This window comes from Thunnus thynnus, chromosome 13 (assembly GCF_963924715.1).
Source record: "Thunnus thynnus chromosome 13, fThuThy2.1, whole genome shotgun sequence".
NCBI lineage: Eukaryota > Metazoa > Chordata > Actinopteri > Scombriformes > Scombridae > Thunnus > Thunnus thynnus.
Genome location: NC_089529.1, coordinates 19,484,382 through 19,507,481, shown reverse-complemented (window position 1 = coordinate 19,507,481; position 23,100 = coordinate 19,484,382). Strand labels below are relative to the sequence as shown.

At 38.6% G+C, this 23,100-nt stretch overlaps 1 protein-coding gene and 1 long non-coding RNA gene across 2 annotated transcripts in view; one reads left to right on the top strand and one right to left on the bottom strand.

Annotated features, from left to right (window-relative positions):
* gabra6b (gamma-aminobutyric acid type A receptor subunit alpha6b) overlaps window positions 1-7,855 on the top strand; it is a 30,450-nt gene extending 22,595 nt beyond the window's left edge. The window contains exon 10 of the mRNA XM_067608508.1: window positions 7,204-7,855. Within this exon, the coding sequence (XP_067464609.1) occupies window positions 7,204-7,216 (13 nt within the window). The 3' untranslated portion in view covers window positions 7,217-7,855. The remainder of the gene's footprint in view (window positions 1-7,203) is intronic.
* Window positions 7,856-21,376: 13,521 nt separating this feature from the next.
* The window catches only part of LOC137195853 (uncharacterized), a 198,116-nt gene continuing 196,392 nt past the window's right edge, over window positions 21,377-23,100 (bottom strand). The window contains exon 8 of the long non-coding RNA XR_010931176.1: window positions 21,377-22,773. This is a non-coding gene — a long non-coding RNA (uncharacterized lncRNA). The remainder of the gene's footprint in view (window positions 22,774-23,100) is intronic.

The following is a 23,100-nucleotide window of genomic DNA, read 5'->3' as shown; positions in this document are numbered from 1 at the left end:
ATGTATTCAGTATGTGTGCAAGTAGATAGCGGCTCTGTGAGGCTGTATTAAGGCACAGCAGTGCTTTGGGCTGAACTCACCGTCAGCCTGCTAATGTGGTCACAATGAAAATGCTGGCGGGTAATATTTTTGCTTTAGCATGTTAGCAAGGTAATATTTACTAATCCGCACTAAACATAATGTATAGCTGAAGCTGACATTTTTGCTTTTTCTGTAGTAATGCCCTAGATTGTCAGCAGTATTGTAATCTCTGAAGGTGACTAATTTTGTCACTATTTCCACGGAAAAAAACAACTAACTAACAAACAAACAAAAAGCTTAATTTTTTATATTGGGCCTTCAAAGTGCTCTCTGAAAGAAGGCCTTGGGTGACTTGTGTCCATGTAATGAGAAAAACTAAACGAGCTAAACTAAATACATCATTGGAAAAGTCTCGACCTGGGGAGTAACATATATTAGTATGAAGATTCTACATGGCTCCTGCTTTGAAAAACTGACCTTTGAACCTTGACCTCAGAGCATGTTTGAAGGCTTATAATTTAGCAGCAAAAGTGGCAACAGACATGGCACCAACTGTTATAGAGAGCTGTTGACCTCATCTATCATGTGAGTATAGTCAACACATGGGGGCACTGTCAAATATGGGTAAATTATGGTTAACTATTTTATACTCATTTAACAATTAGATATTTAAAATCTGATAACACAAATGTGTTTACCATCCCCTTAAACTCCTCAGTGTGCTCTCAATTCAGTATTTACAACATCCAATTCTAGGAAATGCACTAATATTTTTATAACTACAATTCCCCAGGGCCACGCCATGCTGCTTGATACAAATCAGCATCACAGTTGTAGTTTTTCCAGTTTTGGGTTGTAAATAGAGTCGTCAAAAGATAAGATACACTGCATGTAGATGATCCATTGTTAAGAAAAAGATGTTGGTTTATTTCAGATATTTCAGCCAAAACAAGAGTCAAATGCGTCAAGTCCGCCCATAACACAATGCCCTTCCGTGAGCCACATCATTCAACGTGACCATTGACAAAATTAAAATAAAGAAATAAAAACAAGGATAAAATCTTGAGATTAAATTTTGAGTAATGTAGCAGGTATAGTTAAAAAACTGAATAACAAATGAGAAAAAAACAATACAGCTTCTGTGCTCCCAAGTCCAAAGTGACAGAAAAAAAACCCCCAAAAAACATGGTGCAGGCACGAAACTTATTTCCGATTGAAATACATTAGTTTGAAAGTCTTGCTGAGTGTCACAAAGAAAAGGAAAATTTGTGTCCATGTGCACAAATCTATAGATTAAATTCCGTCACTATTTCACAAACTGCTGTGATACTGGTTTGGTCTGTCAGGAGATGAAATCACACTGCAGTGTTTTGATCACATCAGAGATGTATGTTGCCCTTATACATCACCTTTATGGAGCCTGTAAGGTTTGACACTTTGACAGAATGCTGAGGGTTATACTGGTTGAAGGCGAAAGCTGTTTATGATGCATGTCTGTGTGCAAGTTTGTGTCTGATGTGTCTTAACATATGATCTATATAAACGCATATGCCTGGTTGTGCATTTATGTGCACACTATCGATGCGCATCACTACTCCTGACTCCAAGGGGTTTTAACTGTGTGGGTTCAGCTCCTTTCATTCCCTGCCTTGCTCTTTCTCTAAAAAGGGAAAAGCCCCGAGGCCTGAGCTGAGACAAGTCAGATGACATGACAGTGTTGGCAGACATCGGGATAGACCAACCCTCTTAGTGACACTCTCTTAACTGTTTCTATTAATTGATTGGGACTGCAAGTGAGAAAGCAGATCCTGACAAACTGCTTGTAGGAGAGGAGGACCAGGGAAATAACATGTTTCTGTATGAATTTTTATGCCTGTGACTATGTGCAAAACACAGGGCTGTCTGTACATACAGAACATTCAAGTGTATTATTGAGCAAGTGCAGTGAGTAGGGGGAGTGATGAAAGGAAAGAGAAGGTGATAGAACACACATTGCCCCAGGGCTGATAGCTGAAAATCCCAGAGGTGTTAGAACCAGTAGATGTCCAGCCAGTGCAAAGAACATGTACAACCACAGGTTGTCACTTTGATCGATTGTGGTTACATCACCCTCACTGTAAATGTCAAGATGTCTAACATGAATGAAACCCATCACCTAATGCTGTGGCTGCAGATGGTGTGGTAGAATTTCCAGTTGAGTTCATTTGAACTCAGAAAATGGCTTTGTACCAACAAGCCTGAGAACATTTTAACTAAGTTTATGTCCTTTTTGGCATCTTTGTTTTAGCTCATCCTTCTCCTCAAAGTGTTTTTCAATGCGTCTTGTCACAGTAGCTCTTCATGGCATAATGTACACGGACTCGAGGTACAAATACGAGTAATAATATGAATATTAGACAACACTGATTATAAGATGACCTTCCCTTTTTCCAAAGTTTTTGGAAAAATAACATTACTTTTTGAATATAATTCACATCGTAGTATAGTTACATACTCATACACTCTACTGCCAGGCTCTTATTTTCTCTGGCAGTTAGTTTGTCTTTTTGAGCTTCTTATCCTCTGTAACAGTGGTAATTGGCAGCTTGACATATTCCATATCTGCAGTAGAGACGTCGGAAGATGCTTTGGACTCGTTTTCACTTGTCATGAATTTATTTCCTCCGTGGCAGAAAAACACGTTACACGAGCCTTCAGAAACTCCTGCAAGTTAACACACTCGCTATGCAGACTTTAAGACACTTGCTAGCCTAGCAACATAACATTAAGGCTACAAACAACCCACAATGCAACAATCTGTGTAGAAGTCAGAGTTGGAGTCAGAAGTACTTTATCCATTCAAAAAGAATATCTGATGTTGTGAACACATAATTGTCTAGCCGTTAGCGGAGAGTGTATGCAAATTAGCCTATAGACCAACATGCATAACCAGTCAAAAACATTCTCGGCGAGCACCCCCAACTCTGAGAGTGATGTCCAAATAAGGAAATGTGTGTCATGTAACAGGTCGATGTGACTCCCCTAAGTGAGACCTGCTGATGGACGTTACAGGGGAGCAGAGGAGAGAGGCTGAGATAGTGATGTAACTGACCTGCACACTGGTATTTGACATGTTTTTTTTTCTTCCCGAAAACGAATTATTTTTAAAATATTTGTGCAAAATAAATGCTCGTAAAAAACCCAATATTTATGCTTTGCCAAATAACATATTTGTATGCAGGCCCACCCCTAATCTCTTACACTCCTCATGTTAGTCACTGCGTTCATAAACTTTGAAACATCACTGATAGTGACCTTCACATCTCATTGCTGTTATTTGTTATTGCTTACTATAAATTTCAGTTTCTTATTGTTGAGTTTGGCATGTGTCTCCCTCCTTTGTTGTGGTCCCAAAGTCGGTCACAACATATGTTAAATGCAGTCTTGATCAAATTGGATTTTTATGTGTCTCTTGAAAGAAGTCCCTCATTAACATCAGGCAACGGTATCTTGCCAACAGGCCTTCCACAAATAAAATGTCAACCTTTACAAATTAGATTACACTGAAACTAGCCAGCGTTCTTCCCGTCATATATGAAGTCACATATAGTCAGTGACATATAATTTACATTCTGATCAATGCAACCGCTGAATGATCTGTGTGATTGAGAGAGAAGTGATCTGTGTGGCTTAGGGAGTAGCACTAGCCTAAGATGATAAGCAAAACAGCTTCTAGTGCATTACCAAAACCTTCTGTGTTGGAGTAGGGCTTGCCTTGATTTGTGTATATAGCCTGGGAGAACCAAGATTTATTGAAATCCGATTTGAGATCTGGCCAACAAATTTGCATGTTGGAAATGAAAGTTAAGATTACAGTAACACACATGTGACTGAGCTGAATCGTGAGTCTGAAAAGAGCGATTGTAGACACCTGCTTTTGTGAAAATGAAAGCATTCCTTCTCAGTGATATGGACCACAGCTGAATCACAATCCTTGTACAATGCTTTACACTTCCACAGCTAAGGCTTTACATTTCATGGCTATTTTTATGCAGTGCCACCCACACTAGTGACCCCTTGATGCTGAGTTAGATCCACCTTAATTCAAATATCACATCCATTAAATGAAAGCGGGCATTCCTTTTCACTCCAGAGTGATAAATATACAGCTACAGTTAAATGAAAGCAGATAGCAGTGCATGCAACAGACCCCGTTCTCTCTTTGTAGCTTTGCTTTTATTATAGCAGGCACCAGAAGAATGGAGTGTTTGTGTGAGTGTGAGTGCAGGTGGATGTGTGTGTGTGTGTGTGTGTGTGTGTCTACTTCTGTGAGGATACAGGCGAACAAGTGTATAAATGTGCCATGGCAGCAGTGCCTACCGACTGGAGGCTATTTTAATGAATAGCACCATTCAGGGCTAGACATGAAGGAAACAAATTTGCTGAAAACACTTCCTTCCATGAAGGACCCCAGCTGGCTGACTGACTGGTTGCTGGCTGGAAGGCTGACTGGTGTATGTGTGTCAGAGTGGGTACAGCAGGCGATAAGCCTTGCTCCTCTTTATTGCCCATCAGAGTGCCAGGCTTGAAAAACAACTTCCCTATTGTTGCTCATAAATCAAAACCACTAAATGCTGTTTCTAACTCAATTCCTATTTTCGACTGCAGGCCGTAGCTATAACTTTGGTGTAATGATCATTCAATTACAGGCCACTCAGACAGGGAGCGAAGAAGACCGATATAAACAGCGATCCCCTATCTATCATATTTCTCTCCGTGGCCCCATGGGAATTGCTACATCCGCCTTTGTCACCTGCTTTGTGTGTGCTTGCATGAGCGCATCTGTCACACAGCTACCTGTGTTTAAATGGACGTCTGTGTGCACACTCAAGCAGAGAAATGTGAACATTTACAAATCCTTAGAAGATAAATTGTTTTCATACAAGAAAGTTGTTCCCTCTCTGTTTTCCTATTCAGATACTCTCTCTCTTTCTCTCTCTCTCTCTCTCTCCTACTATCCCTCACACTCAATTGATTTCTCTATTTCTCACTTTATTTCAGTGTCACTTTCTCCATCTCTCAAACACACTCAAACACACTCTCTCTCTCTCTCTCTCTCTCTGCTACCCCCTCCCTGTCTCTACACACACACACACGCACACACATGCACACGCACGCCCCTTCCCCCCATCTCTCTCTCCCTGAGCTGCCTGTACTCTGCCTCCTCTTTGATAAGACAGGACAGCCCAACAGGCTAAGCAGAGTGGTGTCCCTCTGCCTCATCTACTCAGCATTAATCATCCAGTCATTTCAGAGCAAAAGAGGAATCTTGTCTCTGTTGGACTGTACCAATGTCTTGCCTATCAGTCTTCTTTACCGACTGTATAGATGCATATTGGCCATCTGGTTACTTGAGCAAATACAGTTAATGTAGCAGGGCAGCCTCATCTAAAGAGAAATAGTCCTGTCACCATAAGGTCACAAGTTCAGTCTCTGCAAGAGTCAATATGAGTCTGTCAGTAGCTGTATGACCTAAGTGTACCCTATAGTGCAAGACACTGAACGCTACTCTCCAGTCACACTGGATACAGTTCTTTTATTGTAAGTTATTACTTGCAAGTGAGGCTTTTTCTTAGATAAATATATTTATAACTTTTTTTTATCAACAGTAATGGTTAGAAAGTGCAAATTATTTGTTTCTAACTGGCTGGCAGGGTTCATTCAAATCGTTATAATGTTCGAGTCAACTGTTTTTACAATCAGTGCATAATAATAAGTAAACTGCTGGTAATGATAACACCAATACTGATAATGTATACTGCTTTATCAGTTAACTCTCACTGAGGAAACAGTCCATACATTTAACTCAATAAAGAATATCTAAAATGTTAATGACTTCAATACAAACTTTCTTCCTTCCGTTATGTTCATGCATTTATAAGGACACCTTATCTTAAAACCAATGTTAAGATTTGTTTTGCTGTTGTTAATTTTAAAAATGAAGTTGCTTTTGCTATTTCTTCTCACACTGCTAAAAAAAAAGTAGTAAGAAGATTTAAAATGTTAATTTAAATTTTTAGTTGTTTTTGTCTGCACTCTTGTCAATTTAGACTGAACCTTTTCCATTTTGTTGTGTTAGCACTGGCTGGATTTTGAGACCTTTGTTGGCATCTAATTCTATGAATTTAAATAATGCTGTATTTGCACTAATAGCTTTTTTTGGAAGCACACTGACACGGACAAACACATACTTGTATCTAATTTGTAGTCGTGTTACATATAGCCATGCTATTACTCATCTGAAATGTTCACGCCCTCCTACGGTGAAAACATACAGTATACGTACTATGTGTAAAATGCTTAATTCAAATCTAACAATTAGTGCACAATTAGCATATACAGTATGGTGAAATATTGTCGGACTAGAACATAAAGTGCTTCCTTCACCATATGGCCAAGCATGGGTTTAAACTAAATTGGAATGTCAATTCACACAGCGTTCCTAAACAAACACAAATCTGCATTCAGTACAATGTTAGAAATAGTATTCAATTGAGAAATCAATCAAATTGAGCAGAATTGTGGCTCTGTGTTTTCCTTTTAAAGGACATTGACACATAGCACCTACATGTACTCTAACCCATACTTCCCCCTCACCCACCTACCAACCAAAAACACAAAGAAAACTGCCTTTTGTTTGCCAACGGCCATGCAAGTTCTCTGGCTGAAAATGGCTCTCAGTGCTGTCAAAAGTGTCTCCTGCTTTAACACATCAGGCGGAGGAGGTGGAGGTGTGAACTACCTGGCAGAGGTTCCCAGACAAGTTTCACAAGGTCTTTGTGAACAACATTGGCAGTGAGGGACTGAATAAATTCAAAATTTAAATTCAGCCTGGAATGGATGCCAGCCTTCACAGCAAGATTGAACCAGAGTACGCTGTTACATCATTCTAATGTGTGTTTGTGCTTGTGTGCTGGCAAATGTGGACGGATGTGAAATGGAGTGGGTGTGCATGTGTAGGTGTCTGTATGCATATATGTGTATGTTTGAATATGATAAAATATATTACATAAATCTAAGGGGAAACCTTTATTTACTCTGGGCAGCGTACCAGGGTGCCCCTTTTTCTCTCTCAAACACACACAGTTGCTGTTGCTGTCACTAATTCTATTTCCTTTTCCTTCTTTTCTTTTTGTTTTACAGGGACACCGTCTAAGCCCAGAGTTCATCTTCCTGGAAATCACAAACACACACACACACTCACTGTTATACACATGCACACACACACACACACATATATATACTGTATATGTACTGTATATATATATATACATAAATATATATATATACACACAACAAATAGATGACAGATGCTTGTCAAGCTCTTTTATGCCGCCTCAGTGCATTGTATTTCTTTTAAATACACCCTTGGAAAGTGAGTGTTTTGAAAGCCAATGTACCAGCTTCTATTGCCAACTTGACCTGGGAGCTCACAGCCTGTGGGCCCCAGGCTCTGGAATCATTTCAAACAGGTAATACATCTCTCTCTGTCTCTCTCATTTCTTTATATCCCCTTCACAATATTAAAAAAAGTTACATCTTATGACACTTTTTCAGTGTCTTTCCTGTATCCCTCTCCCAAGTGGATGGGACTATTCAAGTTGTAACGGCTAGGCTAGCTAGGCTGTAGCCAGAGGCACTACTATGTTGTATGTATGTATTTCTGTATGAGTGCGACATGCATGCATTTCCACACAAGAGTGATTTTGCATGTATGTTTGAAATGACACATTCCCTTCCCTGATATTTAGAACACACTTGAGGGAATGAGTGTACCCGTTGTCCTGACTGGATCCAGTGTGACTGACTCACATTAACTCTCCCATTCCCAGCTCTTCTTATTCCCCACCCCCCCACCCCCACCCCCTGCACAACACTATTTTTTGGTTCATTGGCTTAATTTCCCTCTGCTGATGAAGTACAGAGGATGTGAGGCAAAATCTTCAAAGGGTTTTTATGGTGCATTCCACAGATACATTGGCCTGGTTGAATATTCACTGTCACATTCACATGAGGGTGCAGAAACGTGCACATGCAAATATTGAAATAATACAGAAGACTAAGACGTGCACACATGCCACACACTTGCATTTTGTTTCCCATGATTTTCACACAACGGGAGTCTATGTCCTAGTTTTCCTATGGACAGAAATAAACTTTGTGCATGATTTAATGACAAGTAATGACTTATTACAGCTCAAAGTTATAATCTATGATCCATCTGGTAACATTTTTGGAAAAAACAAACACGGAAACGCACAGTAACAACAGGAACAAGAGAAGCGGGCACTGAAAAATTGTTGTAAAAACAAATCTTCAAGTTTAAGTTTGCCACACATGCAAACCAGAGGAATTGGTTTTAGTTGAAAGAAATAGCACATAAGACATTTAAATGCAACAATAAATGTAAACATAATTAATGGAAAGTGTGGCACAGTCTTACTGTATGTCAGACATTCATAAAAACAAGCAAGAACACTTACAGTTAACTCGCGACTGCACGTTCTGTATACATATTTGCTTGCATCTCATGCAATACGGTCGTCATGTATCCTGGCAACAACCTATCGTCCCCCTTGAGAAGATTAAGGCCTTAAATGCTAACATTGTTATCATTTCCCTCTTTATTGTTTCTATTTATTGTAGCCATTTTAACTGGTGTTAAAAGATCCCTACACTAGTAGCCAATTATTAATTGAGAGAACAGCTATGGTGTCTGGTTTTCATTTAAAAAGGAGCAAAAATAGAAAACTAAACCTATAATCATCAATTATACGAAATGCCAAAACATATTCATTAACAATCCACTTGTGTGGATTTGCATATGATTATGCACCGTTTCCAATTAAGTAGAGAGGGTAACGTGGTAAAGCCATGTGGTGTCTAAAATTAAGCTGATGTGTGTTTGCTTCCTCATGACATCCATCATCCATGAGTATGTTCTCATTAAAAGTGTCTCTTATTAACACAGGCACCTTTCGAAATGAAAAACCTGCACATTGCACCTCCTCAGATCATAGTATATATGAAAATTAGGCACTTGCTTTGAAAATTAAACTGTTTTATGTTAAAAAAAAAAAACCTATACAATTGGTGTAAATTTTCCTTGTGTTCTTACTTATATACTGAGGACTTAAGAAGTTACTGAGAATTCAAAAGAACATGATTTTCATTTTCTTTCATTTTGAGTTGATCTCCTTCCAGGAGGAAGCTCTTCATTTGGTGCAATTATTAGTGTTTTTTTTTTACTTTGAGTACTTTGATTTGTAAACAGACCAGCATGGTAGAGCTCAGTTCTACAACATTGATATAATAAATCAATAATGCATGAATAAATCGTTGCATCTCAAACATTAGCTTTTCAAGGATAAAAATATGCAATGCAGCAATAAATGCAATATAGGCTCTGGTGGAACCCTCCCCAAGGTTGTGTCCATTGCCTAAAACCATACTCTGAAGTTGCAAAGCTTTCATGAACTGGTTGCAATCAAGCAGCTCTATCGCCAGACAAGGACACGGATATTGGACAATTCTGCAAAACCCCGGACTACATCCAATGCCAAGGATTTTAAATTGTTGCTTGATACAATATCTGTGCTTGGCAACTGTGTTATGATTAAGGTAAGGTCATGGTTTGACTACTAAAAGACTTTCTGTTCAGGGAAAGATCATGGTTACAGCTCTGTGACAGGATGCAAACTCTGGTCTCCTGCATGGAAATCTGATGTGCTAGCTTTGAACACATGACAGTGTACTTTGAATTTTTGGTCGGTTGACAGTGAAATGACGTATAACTATAGCCTAGCATTGTCAAAAATGGACAGTAAAAGATTTGTTCATTTTAAGGTTTGTTGTTGCATGTTTTTTTTTTTTTTCTTTCACATGTACACCAGAGGACTAAAGGAACAGTGATATCAGACTGTACAGTACGGACTGTCTTCGTATCCGTCCTCTTTCACTACTTCATTCATCACCCTCCTTCCCTCTGTCTCTGAGGCAGATGCTGAAGAGACAAGGCATTTCAGCCCTTATTGTCCTGTATGTCAGGCTCTATTGTGGGAGAGCCTGACTGCCAGTGAACTCAGACTGCTACAGAAGTGCTGGCTCAACCCTGGTGGATCCTCAGACCACTGACGACCTCCCACCTCCAGCAGTGACTGAGTGTGTTTAGAAAACTTCAATTGAATAGTCAAACAGAAATAAACTGCAGAGAGGGAGTTGTGTACAGTATATGTGTATGCGTGAGTGAGTGTGCTTCTTTTTTTTTTTTTTAAATATGACTGAGCTTGTTTGCTTTTAGCAGTGACCCAATTGATCTGCCCTCTGACCCCAGCCTAGCTGCTCAGCTCCATCGCACCATTGGGAAAACTGCACTTGCATGACCTCCAACCCTTTATGTGCTTGTTAGGGTTGTTGAATGTAGAAGGTTGTGAACTCCATAGAATATAGAATTCTATTGCTATGGCGACTGCAGACGTAAACTGCCCTTTAGTTGTTCTGTTTCATTTCACAGGCATGGGATTTATTGATTCTTTCATTCAGTCAGTGTTAATTTTTTTTTTTTTTTTAATTTCTACACTGTCATTTGCCTAGAAATTGTGGGACACAATTTAGAAGACAATGAATGCTTTACATTGTTATTTTATGTATATATTTTGTGAATATGATTAAGTATTTCTGTAGGTTGCTATTTGTATTACGACTGTATGACCCTGCTTGATGATCAGCTGCACTGCGTTAACCATTTGTATTGGTTTAAATGACAAGACAACAGCTTTTGTATTTTAGCAGTTCCTCCACATCCTTGTACACATTGCTCTCCATTAGTTTTTTATTGTCATGAGGATGGTGTTTTTACTCCAACAGAAAAAAAACCCAAGATAATTTGCATATTCAGGTCTTTTGTCCCCTGTTAATAAATTAACTCCTCCTCACTTTTCCCACAGGATTGTATATTACTATGTTCAATAAAGCCAGATTATTTCTCTCTTCCAGTTTGTATAAAATGACCACTGTGTAGTGAGAGATACACTCTTAAAATAGTCCTTAAGGTTCTGCTCATTTGGGGATTTTGAAAATGCAATCTTTGTTGTAAGACTGTGAAGATACAGTCTTTGTAGCCCTTCTTAGCAGGGCATTTTTCTTATTACTATTGTGATATTATTATTACATAACATGTGGGATGCTTTTTCATCCTAACAGATGCCCAAAATTTTATTTCTGGATAATATTGCAGCCTGTCTTCATGTTGAATATTACAATGGTTTAATCTAACTGGTTTCATTTATTACTTTCAACCACACAGTATGAAGCCAATAATTCTCATTTCGCACATGAACTGCACACTAAACGTGACTGCTTTACCACTCCCACTGATTATAGTAACAATGTGATGTTATGAACAGTAGATATGTAGTTTGTAGACATGTAGTCAATGAATCATACAATGTAATGTAATTCAGTCTCAATATGTTCTACTCTGTGAATGGGTGACACTACAGTAAACTACAGCCTATGACAATGAACGCTGGTTGACATCCAGTGACACTTTTATATACACAAAACGACCATGTGTATGCAACTATATATAAACATACACATACTGTAGTTCATGCCCTGGTGTATGAAAAGTTGTGCAGTTGTCCAACATTTTTCTGAACCTTAAACACCACAAAGGCATGCATTTAGCTGTAAAGGAAAGTTAGCCTTTGACCCTTGTAGTGTTAACTTTCCATTCATCCACCTACAGTGGTTTAACTTCCACTTCCATCCCCCATCACTCTCTCCTCTCACTCTGCTTTCATTCCTCTACGTTAAGAGCAGCCAGCAGGCAGAAATAACCACAGGACTGACAAAATCTGAAGTTTTATCATCCAACTTCCTGTTCTGTTTGGATACAAACACAGACCTGTCTTAGTCTGGGTCACAGTAGCCAATCACAAAAGGGTAGAGTGCCACCTATTGGTGCACAACCTGAATCCTCTCTCCTCTCCATCACCACCTATCCTCTTTCCCTCCTCCCACAGACACACTGGCACTCAACTCCTACACACTGACTCACCATATGTTTTTACACACGCACACAGTTTGAGCGCACTGTGTTACTGCACGCACACAGAAGACTGACATGTAGAAATATTTTGGTGTGTGTATATATGTGAGGAGGCACACAGATGCTCATGCATGCACAAATATGTACAAAATCATACAAATGCAAAAGCTGAAAAATACTCACAACTCACCAAATGTCACCAAATTCATTACAGGCAGTTAAACATCTGAATAATACAGCAAGAATAATATAACAATACAACCAGATTTTTAAATGAATGTTTCAATAATTTAGCATAACTTTGTATGTCAAGATTTATTGGTTATTTACGAATAAACCTACTCACTATGAAGGATCTTGATTTATTTGTTTGTTTATTGAATTTTAAGATTGAATTACAATACAATAATGGAAACTAAATGGGCCAAAGGTACATATAGTGATTCTCCTGGTTTAATGTTTTTAATTGTTATTTGTTATTTATATAATCAAAATAAAAAATACATTTTCATGGAATTCAAATGTATCAAACTGACAGAAACAAGTGTGCATAAAGCCAGAAAGGCCGAAAAATGTCAAAATATCAATGAAGTGCTCAGTTTAAGGTGAGTGCCACTGTAAATCAAATATCAATTTTAGGTGAGGAGGTTTAAATAAGGAGTAGGGAAGCAGACGAGTATATCTTGACCTGCCAAACTTTTGCACATTATTTGCTGTGGTGAACAGAGTTTAGACTGAGAAATACACCTCTTAGGAAGTTATCTTATCCACCATAAACAGTAAGTATGAGAGGTGAATGTGATAATGATTTTAATTTATACATTGAAGTTCCCTGGCTTTCACTGTTATGGTGATGTGAACTCTTGCAGGGATAACTGTTAGAGCAACGATGATACGTGTAGGCAGAGAAAAAGGAAGGCAGCTTATTTTGCTAACCTTTGACCCCTGAGAAAAATAATCTATACACACACACACAAATAAGGACACACATATACACACACAAGTAAACACATGCTCCCCCTACGCAGACGCTTGAGTGAGTGAGAGCAGCGGAGTGAGTGAGGCTAGCTGGGCCAAAGTGTAGCCGTGTCTTAGTGCTCCTCTACTGTGAACGATTTCCACAACGCTGTCAACAGGCACCATATTAACCACATCAGATTCACTCAAATGCCAGACTGTCACATGCAGTCTGATTCATCAACTTTCCACACTGTCAACCCAGGAGAGAAGAAAATAGACAGACAGAAGGAGGGAGGGAGGGGGCAAAGAGGAGACTGAAAAAAGAAGGTTAGAGGTAAGATGCAAAGATATTGCATATATATATATCTATATATATATATATATAGATATATATATATACATATATATAAATAAATAGGGGCATGATGGAAAGGGAAGAGGAAAGTCAGGAATAAACTGAGAAATTGATACTGGAGAGAACCATAAGAAGTGAAATATAATAAGTAGTAAGAGGGAGGGGGATAGAAGATTCGAACAAAAGACGAATAAATAAAAGGGGCACACAAGCAGAACTCCAGCTTTCTCGTGCCTGACATGCCAAGCTGGTGCTCAAGAAGAAACACAACGGCACAAACCAGCCAATAACCCGGGAACACTGAGTGTCACACAGATGGGAAACATACTCAGACTCTCTCTGTCTCTCCCTCGGTGACAGAGCCACAGAAACACTAGTGGTGGTAGTTTGTGTGGAGGTGCCAGCTGAATCTCATTTCATTTCGTTCCATCTCCTTTCCCTCTGAAGGATGTAATGTGGTGTCATGCACACAGATCTCCAATTCCATTTGCTGCTCAGTGGCAGTACAGCGCGTGAAACAATGCTTAGGAGGTTTCACTTGATGTGGAGTATCTTGGATGGAACTATCAGGCATATCATATTTCAGCTGTTGAATATATGGAAAAATATGAGCCTGAAGTGTTTTAAAGAGCATTGATCCAGTAAGGCTCTTGCAGTCCTTCAGTCTGTCTTTTATACAGAATAGGAAGAGGAGAATATCCTCAGTGTTTATTAATATCACGCAATGTATCGCTGTGTGGAATGTAAATGAGGTCTGAAGACGCTCATCACAGCTGGAGTGACTCTCTGTCACTTGTTGCAAAATCATTTTGAGCAGGGAGAGATTGCTCTTTACGTTGAGGAAAACTTAATAATGTGTCTTTCTTTTAGTACCTGTTCACTTCACATATGTGAAGATATGAGTTTGTAGGTACCGCAAGAGGTTTACAATGCTTATACACCAGCGGGGAGGATGTCTGTTAAATGTGATTACACTAGTAGTTGTGGAATACAGGGAATAATACTGCAATGAGATGTTGAAAATGTCATTTGAGGAGGCTACTTTCTGTGTTTACTTCCAGGTTGTCCTTTAAAATAAAGGACATCAAGAGTTACCTTGTATTATCTTCAGTTGTATCATTAACAAAGTCATTCTTTATTGTCTACCAAATATTAATGACTGACAAAAAGGAGACGATACAGAATTTTCTTACTATGTAGCTACCTGAAGATCTGTTTAAAAATAAGAATTCATGCTTTCCCTGACTTCAGAGTCCTGAGAAAACAATTCATAGATCGTATTCCATCAAGTAATTATTTTAAATCTATGAGAAAACATTTAGCTCTGGCATTGATACATTTGTGAAAAATATAATTATAGCATTTTTACAGATTTCTTTGGTTTCAATAAAAAGGCTAAAACAAGAAAAAAAAGAAGCACAGACTTTTTATTAGTTTCAAATATGAGTTAGTCTTTGGATGATTGCCCCATTATGAAGTTACTAATGAGCTTAACCTCTTCTGATTTTAAGCCATTAGTGGAGAAATTGCAAAACTCAACCCTGATCTGCATTTAGCCCCAGTAACCCCCCAGTGTAATTGACCTTAGTCTGCTAAATCATGGTAGGGTATACTGTATATACAGACCCAGTCTCATTTCATGAAAATATATTTCCTGGTTAATTTGATGAGGAACATCCTGTTCTGATTAGACCTGCACACAGGGGACGGTTAAAAATAACCACAGAATCAGTGACAAACGACCTCCTTCGATACACTCCAGCGCTCCATGCGCTCAGGAACACCAAGCAGATGAGGAGCTTCAACTATATATTTGATGCAAGATCAAAAACAGTTTCTGAATGGATTACAATGAATAGATTTGTCTGTTGATCTCTTTGAACGTGATGGCATGTACCATGTGCTGTGTATTAGTACAGCTTTATTTGATCAGGTGGACAAAGTTTGGTTTAAACTTTAAACTTGAAAAGAATAAAAATCCTATGAACCTATGAAAGTTTAACAAGATCATAGGGACTCAGTGCATCTCCATTCTTTTGGCTGCTTGCTGCCACTTAATTATTTTTAGACATTTAAACACCCTGTGAATCAAGGGGGCCTGATACAACAGGTTGAGCACTGGGACTCAGTGCCTCATGTTGTCTCGTACTGTAGGGACGAAAGCAAAGTTACTATCTGTGTCTGTATCTGTTTATTTCACAGTAATGCATACTTGTATCTGTATTTATGGAATTACACCACAAGTGGTCAGGGCCTGAACCAAAAATAATAGAAATAGTTGAATTAGAAATCACCTACACTGGTTCATTTTATGTGTTAAACTGTATTCTACTGTTATTTGTACATATATCTATGATTAGCTGCGCGCAAAATATACAAAATAATTCAAAACATTAAAACATTACTCTATGTAACTAAATTGATGTAATAATGAAGAATGAACTGTATTTAAGACCCACCTAAAAAAAGTGAGTCAAAATGAAAGTGGGGAAAAAACATTGGAAAAATGAGAGAGGTTTATTGGCTATTGCATGCTTTGATTCTATAAACTGTGGGTTGGGTACAGTATATACCCTAATCAGAGGATGCCCAGATGAAAATAAAGTTGCTCTGAAGTGTCTGTGATAATTAAATTAGCAGGAGCGCCTTCATTATGATTTCTAAACAAATCTAGACACTTAACCTCAATGGACATTGGAGATCCTGCCACTACTGTATAAATTGTGTGTGTGATGTCTGTGTGTGTTGATTTGACTGAGTTATGACTTAGTGAAAAAGTGATGTGATGTCTGTGGAAAATGATGTTAATCAGGTGAAGAGGAAAAAAAAGAAAAGGAAATTTTACTGCAGACATTCGGATCCTGTTTGCATTTGTTCACAGAGCACAATCCTTAAGAGTCCTGTTTTTATGAAAATATTTTTAACTCTGCAATAAAACCAGTGTTGGAATATGTTTATTGTCCTCAATTCATCTGGCTTAATCAGGCTGGCTTAATGCTATTCTGAGCAATACCCATAAAAAATGGAGAGCAACATGCACCACCGCCTCAACAAAGCATTGTTCTAATCACTTTTGGCAGTTCAAATAACCTACTGCCGTTGTAGGCACGAAGATATGGTGCAATCTTTGGCAGCATTAAACCAGTCTCCACAAAGTCTCTACAAAGCAACACCTCCAAGCATATTATTAAAATCCCTCTTGATGCCATAGCAACCAAGTTTTTCTCATTGCAAGAGGTCAGTCAGAGCTTGTGAAGAAGATGGCAGGGTATCAACGGCTGGGGCTCCCACGCTGGCAGGTGAAAGGTCACATCTCAACTTCTGCATCATGATGCATTTACTCATGAGGACACATCTGTTTCTTGTTCCTTACAACCTAGCTATATTTTTGCCACTCAATAGCTGTCACTCAGTAGCTCTGTATGCATTTATGCAACATTCATACTTGTTAATTTGGTTCTTGCTATTTCTCTCATCACCTTCACCAACACCTTTTGCACAAGATGAAGATGAGGACCGGCTTGATTTATCTGTTCCCCACAGTTTCACCTTTCATATATTTCATTCTGAGTACAACTCACAAATATAAGATTAGCATGCTACTATGTCAATTAATTAAACCTAAAGTATGACAAATAGCCCGTGTGTGCCAGGGTAGCAACATAGCATTTGGTTACAGAGTGTATCAGATTTATCTGAGTTGAAAGCTACAGCTTAATAATGAAGTTGCTACAGTTGCTGTGACCAGTTTTTATGAGGAGAAATTAATAGATGTGATTCTGTGGCCTAGGCGACTAGCCAACTGAATTCTAATCAAAACTGTCTTATTCAAACAAGACATTACAAGTGAACACATCTTGGCTCCGAACACCATCTCTCTGTGTTTGTGTTGGACTACATACAAGATAAAATACCAAAACTGTCAAACACCTCAAATTTGAACAATCCACAATCCACTTGAAATGGCTGGAAAGGGCATTTTAATGAATTGTATACAGGAATCAAATTGAAACACTTGCTGTCACCACTGACAAGCTGCAGGAGGTGACAGAGGAACTTTCAGAAGATGATCACAGTCAATGAGGGAGCTGTAAATGACCAAACCAGCATTTGTGCTTCTGCAGCATATGTGCATTCTGTGTGTGTGCGTGTGTGTGTGTGTGTGTGTGTGTGTGCTTTTTGACCACATTATGGGAAGAAAAATCTGTTCACACAGTCACACTGTCAGGATTCACCTCTCCTTACTAATTGCAGTGTAGCCCACCACAACTCAAGACTAAAAAGTCAACTTCACTAGGGTCATGCCAAGTGGATTGTGATTATGGTTTTTGGTTAGTGTTGACTTGCATCCTCCTGTCTTAAAGTCTAATCTTTTGTTGACCAAGCCATTGACCCCAAACTTTACCCTATGCAGATTTTGTCACTGTATTCTGTATTTGTCACCTCCATTGCTCCTGTCATAATTACTATGGTCATTAGAGGGCTTCAGTAATTTGAATGTAAATATAAGTTGTTTTGGGGCACTTGCTTAAACAACTGATTCTGACATTTTTCAGGGAGGACAGTCTCCTCATGTGTGGGAGGAACAAACTTGCAATCGTCACAGTCAAAGTCTTCCTGTCTGATTTCCCCTACTGTAAACAAACTACTAGTCTGCCACTGTGGATTCACACATGGAAACAGGCCTGGGTTAAAGGGACAAGGGGGAGTGTTTTAAGCCTGATGGGTCATATTGATGATGTGTCTAATGCCATCCAAAACAGACCTGATGGGTTTCTCCCTTGTCAGTCTTTTAAAGGAGGGGGGGAAATCGCAGAGGTACTGAGGATAGGACCATCTAACCCTGATTACTTTTATTGATTCTCAGGGACTGTAGCTTTAACATATTGAACATTTTGTCAAAATCTCTATTTAGTAGTGCTAGTATTGGTAGTATTATTGTTTCATGTTTTCATTTGTTTTAATTTATTTTCTTTACTATGTGTTATTTTAATATTTTAACCAGGAACAGTAACCCATTCTAAATAGTCATTCTAATTTTATCATTAGTAGTAGTAATACTTTCAAATTATTTTTATTAATTATTCAAATGACTAAATCAAATAATCAACAAGGGCACTAATCTGACTGACTCATATACATTGGTAGACAAACTGACAAGGACACCACAATATGATGCAATCCAGTACACCACTACTACAAATTGATCACAGAGTTGATTCAAGTCTCTGACACTGTCTAAAAGACTGACTAATAAAATATTAATCATTGTCTGTATTTATGGCATACACCATATCGCTAAATGTCAGAATTGTATTCAGACACTAACACCAAACCCACTACACAACTGAGCAGCACTGCTGGTAGCTCAGCTGTCCAGTCATGTGTGTTTTAACCCTGTTCCTGTCCGCTAACTGGTATATCTAAATCCCACACTCATCAGGGTGTGAAGCATAGTGTTACTCCACTGCAGTTTAAGCAAAAGACATTTATTGTGAGGATTACAGCAGGGGGGAAGAGAGAGAGAGAGAAAGAGAGAGAGAGAGAGAGTACATACTGGGTGATGGGAAAAGCCGATCGGTACTTACAGAAGAGCTAGTGCTATTAAGCAGCTTGGTGTGACCTCAACATCTAGATTATACTGTAGATATGCAGTACTGTGGGTGTGCTTGGCCATTAATCCACCTAACATGAAATGAGAAACTAGTTGAACAGTTCATAGTGTAAAATATTAACATAGTTTGTTCATGGATATTTTTTTGTATTTGTTTTAACAATGAGAAAAATATTAACATGAGGCAGCATAGAAAAAAGAGAGAAAAGTATGTTGATATACACACATCCTCTGACCTGGCCACTTACAGTATATCAACAGCTATATAAGCAATTTATACCTGACAACAGTATATTAGGCACCATGATTTTTGCATTAAAACATCTCTATACATCAACCGGGCTTCCTGGCACCGAGCACCCGAGAGGAAAAATAGTTTTATTGGCAGGAAAATCTGCCTTCTTAGCAGTTGGAACTCCTTGTTGAAATCAATGCATTTAGCATTTAATTTTTCAGGCATTTTGGGACAGGCCATGAAGGAGGCAGGCTGAGAAAGAACGTTAAGAAATTTAAGCAGCTCGGCTTTGAGGTGGCTGACGGTTCATTGTACAACAACAGTAACAGCACAGGTTATGTAAATACACCTACTTTATCAAACAAAATCACAAGCTGCAGTGAACAGAGAAATCCTCTAAAGAATAGCACTTAATGCCTCCTTTATAACTTTATGCAGCATTAACATGCATTGCAGCAATAAATTCTGTGGCTTACCACACAGAGGTGAAACTTTATTGCAAACTCACCCCTTTCTTTTCGTTTAGCCAGAAATTCCTGTGGACTATATAAAACACAAAGTGGTCAACAAAAATAATGGAAACAGCTCAGATATGCTCTGCCAACCAGGATTAGACTCTACTGTAAAAGTGACCTACAGTATTCTGTCTTCTGATTTTTTTTTCTCCTTTTTCTTTGCTCCACGTTTGCATATCTTAAGTGGAAGATTGATGGCAGGCCTCATGCTGTGGACAGAACCTATGCTAATGAGGAACACGGGAGACCTCCCCTGGGTTTAGAAAGCAAGCTGAATGAGAAGAGGCAACTGTGACTCTAAGCACAGCGGGTGCTGCCTGATTCTGCTGGAAAAAGGTGTGTACATGCTGTATGTGTGTGGGCAAACAGTGCGTTTTTTGGTTGATGGCTACATAATGTGTGTTCAAATGGGTATTCATGTGAGTATATAAACATAGACATATATGCCCGTCTTATTAGAGAAAGGATTTGGTGTGGTGAGGTGGTGGTGGAGGGGCAATAGAAATATCAGACACAAATAAGGTCAAATCCACATTACCATGGTAACCCACCAGAAGAGACCAGCTGGTCCATCTGTTCCTCAGCTAACTTTGAGTTGGTTCACCCACACCTCATACCAGCTGCTGTTGTTATAGTCATACAGGATCTGCGTGTTCACTCAAGCAGCAACATCATGTGCTACACTATAATCCATTTCTGAAGAATGTGTTCATAAATGCAAAACAGAAAAAGAAGACATTCCTTCCTTACATGGATTATTGTTATATCCAACAAACAAAAAATGCTTCCTTTTTGATGAGAGGAGGGCAATAAATGGTCTATGCCAAAGGCCCACTAGACTGCCTAGAAGATGTTTTGTCAATATCATTTGGGATTTCTGTCTCGACGTTGAAAAGCACACACACTCGCAAATAAGTGAGTGACACAGGATGGTACACTAGAATATTACTGATAAAAATATCATGTATGTTTGATAATCCAAAACACAGTTGAGGTCAGGAGCAAATAAAAAGAAATGTGCCAACTCTCTTATAGCAGTGAGGATACCTGGCTGCATAATGTGTGAATTTTTATTATTATTTTATGAATCACCTTGGAATATAGCCATGTTACATTCTGTTTTATTTTGGTGTTTCCTGTCAACAGCTCAAGCTTGGCCATCTGATTGGCAGGTACCTGTGTTGGCATGAGGGCCGAACCTATATAGGCAAGCCATTTGTTCAGCTCCCTCTCCACCCTGCTGCAGCATCACCTTTGTGGTGATCAGTATATACTTTTCATTCACCTATTTAATTCAATAAACTTTCATGCTTTAAACCACCTTTCTGCTATAGCCTCATCCATTACTATTTTCAGTGTTTTAGCCAGCTGTAATAACTTTTATATTATTCTTAGATCATAATTATCAGCCTTGACATTTATCATACAAAAGAGAAAAAATAGTCACATCATAAAGGTCAACAATCCTGTCTGTGTATCAGGGATTAATTTGTCTTTGTTAGTAAGACCAATATGTACATTCAAGAAACACAATACATATAGATCTAATCAGTTATATTATTTTATTCTATTATATCATCTGAGCACATTTTTTTAAACTATTATACAGTTGCTCCTTTATTTGGTACCTTGGCAGAATCAGCAGGATCATAGATCCTATATCACTTTGCTTGTGAAGTGTGAGAAACACAATTGTCTTGCTCTCTCCTGCATGTTTGTGAGCAGTGGATTTTCACCATTTACCAGCTGTACCTTGTGTTTTGATATTTGTGGGGCAATCTTTGGCTCAGCTATCTTGGGGAAATTGTTCTCTGCGGTTAATGTGGTTATGCACCTTAGACTCATATAGCCTAAATGGTTTAATTATGATGGACAGTTATTCAACTAATCTTATATTAAGGCAACACATCAGATCTAATTAAAACTTAGCTTCATTATTTGGAATCCTGTGGTGATGATAGTCTGTGCCCAGTTAACTCTATTAGTGGTAGCAGTAAGATGTCTTCATTTAGTGGCTCTTGGTTCAAAGATAAAGTGTGATTTGAAAATTTGGTAATTGGGATGCATTATTAGTTTTTTTTCAATTGCCAATTTCATATGTAGTGTGTGTATTGGTGGCACACATTGTGCAAATTATTGATCTCTTTAAAAAATAAATCATATACATCATCTTAAATCATTTATGCTTTTTCTTAAAAGTTACTAATGATTGTGATACCAATGATTAAAGCAGTTGTACCAACTCAATTTCTGTATGTATTGTGAGATACTGGGGAGAGGTGTTGTGAAAGTTAAAGGTTCCTCAGTTTTACCTATACAATAACTTACTCATTTTGCTAAATAAAGACAGTGTTTATCTGTACAACATTAATTTCTAAACTTTCAGAAAAAGTAGTGCATGCTTCCATATGAAGCATCTTCCAGCACAGCACAGTAAGTGCACCCAGAGTCAATAATAAATCCCCTAATAGGCAATTTCAGCAACACACAGTCTGTTCAACCACGACTGCTCCACTGCAAGTGGCAGGTGAGGTTCCATAACAACCCTCTGTTGTGGAAATAAATTGTATCAAAACACAGCGCTAGTTTCCAAGACGTGAGTTTAGGAAGTGTCTCTTGTACAAAAAAGTGTCAGTTAAAAAGGGCAGTGAGATAAAGAAATTTTAATATGTACTTTTAATCGACAGGCTGGCCTTCTGTGAACCACAATGCCTTTTCTCCTGCAGTGCAAAGAGACCAGGGTCACAGTTGCATAACATGGCCAGCTGGGGTGTTTTCAGTCTGTATGTCAAATGGATATTTTTCTGGGTAATTTCTCACCATGGCGGACACTCTGATTATCATGTGAGTGTGGGGGGTCCAGAGCTGAGAAGCTAATGAACTGCTTACATAAAGTCTTCTGCCAAGGTTGTCTCTCTCCGTCAGGATGTCTGGGAAAAAGCTCACTGCTCACTGGAGCGGGACGTTCATCTCATGGATGGGCTTTGGAAGAGAGAGAAAGCAAGCAAGATAGAGAGAGAGGGCGAATAAATGAGAGAGGTAGAAATAGAGGGAGAGTGGGGTGCAAGGGAAAAGTTGAGGAAATAACAGATGGCTAGATATAGCTGGCTGAGTGGATGGATGGATGGATGGATGGATGGATGGATGGATGGATGGATGGATTGATGGATTTATGCCTACTTGGATGTCTTGGATAGTTTTAGCTCAGAGATCGAGGAATTGTGAAAACCAAAATGACATGGACTGTTTAGGGGGGGAGGTAATTTTGTCATGACAATCATTTCCCTGTCTCCTTTAAAATACAAATAT